This window comes from Filicampus tigris, chromosome 2 (genome assembly GCF_054856515.1).
Source record: "Filicampus tigris isolate MCC_2025a chromosome 2, RoL_Ftig_1.0, whole genome shotgun sequence".
Taxonomy (NCBI): domain Eukaryota; kingdom Metazoa; phylum Chordata; class Actinopteri; order Syngnathiformes; family Syngnathidae; genus Filicampus; species Filicampus tigris.
This window is the reverse complement of record NC_141218.1, coordinates 3679184-3687786: the sequence shown is the minus strand read 5'-3', so window position 1 is coordinate 3687786 and position 8603 is coordinate 3679184. Positions and strand designations below refer to the sequence as shown.

At 47.3% G+C, this 8603-nt stretch overlaps 1 protein-coding gene across 2 annotated transcripts in view; it reads right to left on the bottom strand.

Annotated features, from left to right (window-relative positions):
* The window catches only part of LOC147150929 (pyruvate carboxylase, mitochondrial-like), a 147252-nt gene that overhangs the window by 65480 nt on the left and 73169 nt on the right, over positions 1-8603 (bottom strand). For both annotated transcript variants that reach the window (XM_086018546.1, XM_086018556.1), the window contains exon 12: positions 7706-7888. In XM_086018546.1, coding sequence (XP_085874672.1) covers positions 7706-7888 — 183 coding nt within the window. The remainder of the gene's footprint in view (positions 1-7705; positions 7889-8603) is intronic.

The following is an 8603-nucleotide window of genomic DNA, read 5'->3' as shown; positions in this document are numbered from 1 at the left end:
CAATAGAGAAAATGGGAACAAGTCTGACAACCATAATCGAGATCAAAAGAGCAACAATAAACAAAAAAAAAAACGCAACACAAAAAGATTCCTTTGAAAAGTATCTTACAGAAATGATCCACTTTAAATATTACCATTGTTCCCTCGCTTTTTTCATTTCGCCAAAGTCGATATTGTTCTCTTGACATGATATGAATAAAAATTATATGTATGGAACAAACGTTGACTGTCTCATGTGGACACCTTTGGCGAGCGACGTTGATTGGGGGTGATTCATCAAAGGCGCGTCAAGTCTCACCACCTCGAATCGAGGGCCGGCGTCATTTCTCCCGGCTGCCAGTCACGCGTGGGCCTGGCGCAAGTGCTTCTTCTTGCCGCTAAAGGCAAAACCACGGCCCCAATTTGACTCATCCAAAACCGCAAGTAACCGCAACCAAACTTGAAAGCTCTCAAACACGAACGAGCGTTCATGGAGGACGTCCGCCCCCAGCCAAAGCAACCTTGGCAGGGTGACATTTTTACAGTCATCCTGACGGAGACATCATGTCCCGGCCTCCAGTGTGCCGCAACTGCCCACTCGGGATGCATCGGCACGTTCCGGCTCCAGGACCAGTAGGACCAGTCCTGAAAGTGCGGCCGCATACTAATTGGGCGTCATGAAGATATTGAAGCGGGTCAAGCTATTCCCCTCCCGGGTCACAGGTTGCCAGCCATTCGGCAGCAGGGGGACAAAAAGGAAAAATGTGAAGCGGGAGGATGATGCAGGGATGCGGATAGTGCCGCGGGAAGCCGGCGAGTGATTCCTTGGGATGACTTGAGAGCATCCCAAAGCTGTGCTGCGATTGCAGATGGACCGATATGTTTTGTTTTCAGGGCCCATACCGATCGATACCGATTATTAGTGGCCAAGGAGGCCGATAACCGATATTTGTAGCCGATATTTATTTTCAGTAAAACGGAAAATTTGGACATCAAAATCAAAAAATAAAATAATAAAACTGTTAACTTTGTTGAATCGCCTTCAAGCATATGTTTATTGGATTTTTTTTCAGTTTTGCACAATGTTCTTTTCTATATATTATTATTACTCTAATTTTGGGACCATTTTTATTAAATTTAATGAACTAAAACATTGATTTGCATCTTCAGAAAAGTTCAGGGAGCACCCAGGGTCGTCCGCATGCCTTCAAAAGTGAAATGAGAACTTTACAGTAAATGAAGTCAAAATGACAGAAATGTTTAACTTTCAAATGTCTTTGTTTTGATTTCAACACAGTTTCAAATTGATTTATTAGCGGCCATCAGATCTTTGAAAAAGGCCAATGCCGACATTCGTCAAAACGGCAAATATCGATATTTGATAATTGGCTCGGCCGATAATCGGTCCATCCCTAATTGTGCTGTGGCTTGGAGGTCGTTCATTACGGCGTTGTGCACTTAAGTTCAGATAACAGGCAGGAGCGGAAGGGGCAAAGAAGAAAAATGGTGGGGAGGTGCCGGTGTTTGTCCTCGTAGGGCGCGAAAGTGACTGAGTAGCCTTAATGCACCGTTTACTTTTCCCCACTTCAGCTTCTCCGGCTGTTTTTCGATCATCTTCAACCTGACGGACCCCCGTTTGATTCGCATTTCCGGGCAGGACAAGGAGAAACTATTTGTCCCTCCTAATGGTCACTTTAATGACCAGCTCATTGTCTTTCCTCAGCGTGACCTTTTCTCCCCCGCCTGGCTGGCTCCGTTTCCTCCCACCGTTAGACGCACCATGGACATTTTTAATATATTCTTCTTTTGTGCTTGACCATCAGAAAAAAGATTATCGACTTCCTAGGGTCTGACTCGTTGCACTGAATAAAATGCATATAAATGTGAGGCAATGCACGCGAAAGCTGTTGAAAAACAAAGTGCAGGGTTCTCTGAAGTTCGGGCCACCTAACACCTGATATTCCTCGAATCTCTTAAAAAAAAAAAAAAAAAAAAAAAGCAACATAAATGAACAAAAACGAGCTCCTGCAAAAGATGCTGACACTTTGATAGAGGTAGAGCCCTTCCTTATCTCTGCTTGCACAACAACGTTTGGACAATATTTACCGAGTGCTCACAGATTTCAAGCGCGAGACTCCCGGGGGACCATTGTGCCTCGCGCCTTCCATTAAAGCGGCTCGACACGGACGATAAAACGGGGAAAGGAATGGCGGTGTCGAGGTGTAACCCTTTTTCTTATCTGCGTGCCCAAGGTCACCGCGATGCTGATCCAAGTTGCTTTGGCTTGAATAAACCTCAGCGGCGCAAGGTATTCCAGCCCGTTGCTGCCACTTGAGACGACAGCGTCAGCCGGCGTGCTGGGATGCTAGCCTTCACTCTTTCACTGCCGTGGACGCCTCCATACGTCAACTGGAATCCAACCGTTTATTGGCTTTTCAGCGGATCGGCGTGGAAGAGAGTCTCACCCTGCTTGACTATTGAATTCGGATTTGTAAACCACTGCAATAACCGACGGATCCCTGTAGATCGGGGTGGCGGGGAAAAAAAGCAGAAACCAACTTTTCTGGTCAAAGAACAGAGTCTACTTTCTCTTTTGGTATGTTCGGTTCCAAGAGCTTCACAGAAGGATATTCTCTGGGTCTTGAAAGATGAGACAAAGTGCTCTGAGATGCTGGCAATATGTCAACTCAGCTGGCAGCGAATAAGTTCAAAGCCATGAGACAAAGCCGCTTGTCCACAAAGGCAATAAGGAGCACTTGCAGTTTGACTGAGCTCAAGTACGCGTTTCCTTGGGCTGAGGCGAGGAGCCCGCGCTTGATTTTCCTTTGAATTGACGACGGCTGAATACAAGCGCCATCTAATGCGAGCGCACAAGCCATCATTAAAGTCATTAGAATGAGAACAAAGACGCTTGTTCTCCAGCCAGTGACTGGAGCGACCCAAACAACAACAACAACGGCGGGTGCCCTTCGCCGCATCGCCCTCCTCCACGTCACCAAACAATTGAGTAGCGCTCGTGTATACATTGACTAGTCTGTCATGGTTCAAAGTGCTACTCAACTCCAATGAGGCTTTGTAGTAGAATGAGATCATAAACACCCGTTGGAATTCATGTCGGGCAGCAAGGTGAGCGGCGTATACCCGGAGCAGAACAACGACAAAACGGTGCCGCGTTTGATCTGCTCGCAGTTACATCTCGTCGACGAGGCTTTTGGCAATCGCGCATCTTTGCAACGTCATCGTTGTTCTCCTCCTTAGCTGCGCGGACGTGTTTATCTGCAGCGACGCTTGAATATTCGAACGGCCCATAATTGCACCAAAGTGTGCCCACGCATTAATGCTTGTGGACGTACACGCTGTCATCGGTTGAGGGCTAATTGTACTGCGGCACAGAGCTTGGCACTTGCGCAGGAGGACGAGGGGATAAGCAGTTTGCTCAACGCGCAGATGAACCGTATATACAAAAAAAAAAAACAACCATGTTTTTTTTGAGGCTGCACGCGTTGGACACAGGTAGCGCGCGTACGTGGTAGCATAGCTTCAGTGTTATCGTTGAAAAGAAACCAAAAAAAAAAGTTCCATTTTAATGAGAACAACCGGCAGCTGTGATGAGTCCAGAGATGCCTTCAGCAGGTGCAGTTGAGAAAGTCCACAGCACAACCAATTGAAATGCCAAGACAGATGATTGTAGCCCGATGCACTCGTATTTCGAAAGAATACGTGTGCTTCTAATCGTGCTCCAAGGCAGCGTGACGGCGGCGGACGAAAGCAAAGCACTTCCCGCTTTCTCTTGATCTGTTGTTTCGACGGACTGAATCATCAACTGCCTACTTTCAAAGCCAGCCAATTTGTTTTTTCTTTTATTCTCCCTGCCCACACAGGCTCCCGCGCTGGCTCCGAGTAATTGTACGAGTCATCTGCAGCAGAATCTCCTTTGCGGTGCCTGAGAGTGACCCGAGCTTGACCCGTGCTGCCAGACAGAACCAGGCCGCCCGCCCTCCCCTTGAAACTCATCAAATTTCATATCTTCTGCAAGGTCATCACCTTCTACTTCACCCCCGCTTTGCTTGCCGACTACTTCTGGTTCCTCTTCTGGCTCTGATGACAAATTACCATTCGGGGATGTTTCGGCCGCTGCGCCGGGGAGACGGGAGAGTGTCTACGTTGTGCTTTCTTTTCTGTTCCTTCTTTTTCTTTCTTTCAGAACCCCGCTGAAGGACGTGGAGCTACTCCACTGTTCCGCAACCGGTCTAGATGTACTTTGTGGGCTTGGAGAAGGTGTTCGACCAGTCTCCGCTGGGGAGTCTTGTGGAGAGCACTCCAGGAGTATGGGAGTATTGCCCTCCTGTTATGTGTGCTTTGAAATCATCTGGTCCGCATCGCTGGAAGTAATTCGGACGCCGGTGATGGATGGACGCCACCAAGCCTACTCTTTGTCACCCATTCTGTTCAGGACTCTTTGGGCCAGAATTTCTAGGTGCGGCCACGGTGGTGAAAGGATCCGCTTTCATGGCCTCGGTACTGCGTCTCTGCTTTTTGCAGATGATGTGGTTGTGTTGGCTTCATCAAGGGGTGGGTCACGACCGAAAGAATAAGGCGGCCAAAATGAGTTTCCTCCGTACGGGCGCCCTCTCAGATTGGGTGATAAAGTCGAGGGTAGAGCCGCGGGTCTTCCGTATTGGGAGGAGCCAGATGAGGTGGCTCCGGCTTCTGTTAGGTGAGGGGAGAGCCACGACACGCTGGTGAGAGCATGTCTCTCTGCTGGCCAGGGAACATGTTGGGATTGCCCTGGACGTATTAGCTGGGGAGAGGGAAGTGTGGGCTTTTCTGCTTGGGTTGCGGCCTCCGTGACCCACCAGATCCGCGGATGGATAAGACTGCTTCAGTTTCTTTATAGTTTGGACTGTGCACTGCTGAAGAGTGTGATGGCCATACGACGCTATCTCTTTCAAATCATCGCACAATACAACAGAAATACCAGCTCCTCCACCGCGTCTATTTTGTCATTCGGTCTCTCCAAAGTGCCCGTTTCCCCATTTCCTCTTCACCGTTGTCACAGATGATTTCCGACCGTTAAATCCCGTTTACCCCTGCAGACCTCGCCCCGCCGAACGAGCGCTTTGTGTTTTTGATTCTGGCGACAGTACAAACAGACACATCTATCTTGTGACAGTTTATCTGTCAAGGAAGTATTCATGTCAACGTGACATTTAAGTGACAGCGCTGAACTTCAGTCGTCAAAAGGAAATGCAGACTTTTCCTGTAATACAAGTCACCCATTATATGAGTCCAATGGGAAGAAACCCCAAAATGATTTTTCAAAAAAGAACACCGCTTTTACTGGCCACGACTGAAGTGTACCACAATGCAGGTGTCACTCCCTCCTTGTTATTTTCTTGCCCTTTTACCGTCAAAGGAAGCTTTACGCGGTGCCGAATATAATTGCGCCTCGTAGTGAGGGGGCGCAAACGAGCGGCTCGATTTTTGGAGAGGCTGACGTCTGTTGTTTTATTTTCATTTTTTTTTTTCCCTCCCCCAAACTCGCCTACATGTCAACGAGAGCGGCTCTAATAAGCTTTAGATCGGGTCGGATTGGTTGACAGCAAGCTGAATCCACAACCTTCCGTGCGCTGCTCGGCCGTGCCACGTGAGTATAAGCGCAGCAAACGGGAAAAAAAGTGAAAAATAAAAGAATCGGTCCGTGAAAAGGTAAGGACCGGTCTAGATCCACCGCACCAAACCTATCCAAGCGTGCCTTAGTGCCTCGTGCTTTGGGCCTTCTCTAAAACTATACACACAAATAATTGTCTTAATGACTTGCTCGCCGTGATTCCAATGCAATATGCTTGCATACAGCTTGAGGAAATATATCCCAATTACGGGGAAAGGCGGAAGCATGCGTTAGCGCCACAATAAGCGAGCCAGCCTCTCGGAATCTGCAACCCATCTGCTGTTCTTGTGGAGATTTAATCAGCGACAAATGGGAGCAGGGACGGCAGGTGGAGGATGAACTCAAGTCAACGCGACACCTGGCCTCAATATACGCCTCCGTAATTTGGAAAACTCAGCAAAAGGGACAAAGTGTGCATGCAAAAATGGAAAATGTACACGTCGCTGCAAATGGTTGACATTTCCGCTCACTCTGGGTAAGCAACTGAGCTGAATACTTGACGCTTCCTTTCTCGCCATGGATATTTTTTACATGTACATCAAATGACAGACTGCCGAGTGATTATTTGACATTTGTTTTGGGCGTAGCCTTTAAAAATCTCCACTTTCACTGAGAGGAGAGTCCATTTTTGCATAAAACACTTCCTTACCTTAAAACACAGAATGGCAAAAGGTTTCGCGCCTTCCGATCCCCCGTCGCTTTTCTTTTGCCTTGAAACGCTTTCATTCCTTCACTAATTGAATGCGCGCAGACGCAAGCAAAGGTTTATCTTGAGGTGAGCCCTCCGTCGGCCGGCGCAACGATTCGACGGCTCCACACAGTGTTCACCTTGACATGTTTGCCGGCTTTCATATAAAGAGTCCCTTAAGCATTGTTCGAATGGTTTGACACACGGTCACACTCGGCTCACAAGCCCACCACAAACCGAGACCGTTTACGAACACAGACACAGAAAAACATGTTCATGCTTGGTATTTTCAGTAGGCTAGATGAGGGTGATGCTGTCTTTGTAGGTCTTCGTTAAAATGAATTAATTAGGCAGCTGCAGCTGATCCAAAATGCTGCAGCCGGAGTCCACCAGAACACAGGACCACCAGGCACAACGTCGGCAAATAATCCATTTGAAAATCTTGCTGCTGGTCTACAAATGTCTACATGATCTCGGAGCAAAATACATTCAAGATGGAACTAGTGGCCTAGGAAGCATCCAGACCCCTCATGTGGTCTGGGACAGGTCTCTTGCGTGTTCCCACAACCACAAGCAAACAAAGTGAAGCAGCATTTCGTTACTATGCTGCCCGAATAAGGGAAATGTGCTCAGTTCATTTCAATCAGGGCTGAAAACATGATTGTTCACTGCAGACTTCCCATCAATCCACCCTTTAATGTCTTCTCTTAGTCCCCATTTGCACGCCACCTTTTCATTGATTTAGATTCATTATTTTACGATGATTCCGTTATGAGTTTTGCAATGTCTTAGGACGTTCTCTCTTTCTGTTTCATGTCGAGCACTGTTTGACTTGAATGAAATGTCCATGAAATGTGCTCTACAAACCGTCTTTAGAAACTGAAGAATAGTTGTGATTAGGGCTGCTCGATTATGAAAAAAAAATAGTAATCACGATTATTTGGGTAAATATTAAAATCATGATATTTCTAACAATTTATTTTTGGGGACAAAACAAGAAAACGTTTTAACGTAAGAAATATAAAGACAAATACATTTCCTTGACATACTATGATGATGTAAGTTTTGGCTTTTGGACCAAACAAAATTTATGAAATTAGTTATTATAGAATTTTAAAAAACAAACGGTTCCTTGTATAAACAAACAGTGTACTGGACATGAATGCAAATTATGATATTAACAATCGTTTTTTACGATTATGCTAATTTTGTAATTGTGGAGTGTAATAATCGTAATTGCAATTGGATTTCGATGAATTGCACAGCCCTAGTTGTGAGCTCAGCTAAAATTGGCTTCACAACTACACTTCAGGTTCGCTAGTGAACAGAGGCTTGACTTCGGTATACGTGAAGCTCGGCTGCCCTACCTTGACCCCCCTCACTCTGAACTCGGCCAGGGCTCGGCTCATCTTGGAGGCGGCGGTGGGCAGGTCCTTGCCGCTTGCGATGACTTTGACCAGCAGCGAGTCGTAGTGCGGCGAGATGACAGCGCCCTGAAAGGCCGAGGCGCTGTCCAGACGGATGCCCATGCCTTCGCCGCTTCGGAACACCTGGAGGGGAACAAACCCAAATAGGTGACAAAACAATTTCAGACCCACCCGCAATAGCCGTACAAAAAAAAAAAAAAAAAACGATATTTGTCCAAAAACATCAACGCGAGCTCCATGAAGCAGAGTTTCTGACCACACACAAAGTATGATACGACCCACAGTGGCCCTTAAATAACAGTGGATTTTACGATGCGCATTTCCCTGCATTTTGGTTACACAATTTGTCAGGAAGATTTAGTGTTTTCATTAGCGTACTACCGGTGCTCGGCGGGGTTAAGAACCCTTTTTCCCCCTCGCTAAAAGTGTCAGTTGTGCTCCCGTTCGCCATGATCGCTTTTATTTGATGTCCTCAAATTCCCACTCCCAAGCATCGGAGATGAATTTGGCGCAAAAACCGCAAGACGTCATCGTTTTCGATGCAATGGCGGCGAGACGGTGCAGAGCGCGTCTGCTAAGTGCCAGAAACAAAAGCGGCGGAATTAACCTGCACTCCAAGCGAGATGCGAGACGCACGTGGACGAGAATGCGGCAGGGGTGGTGGGGAGGGTGAGGAATGGAAAAGGGCGGAGCGTTCCAAAACACTTGGCAGGAGAGCAGAGGAGACGAGGGAGGAAATATGAGGAAGGGAAGCGAGGGCCGGGGCCAAGTGGGCAGCATATGGAGCCCCCGGAGGGCTGCGAGCCAGAGATGAGTCGCAATTGTAATTAGAACAATG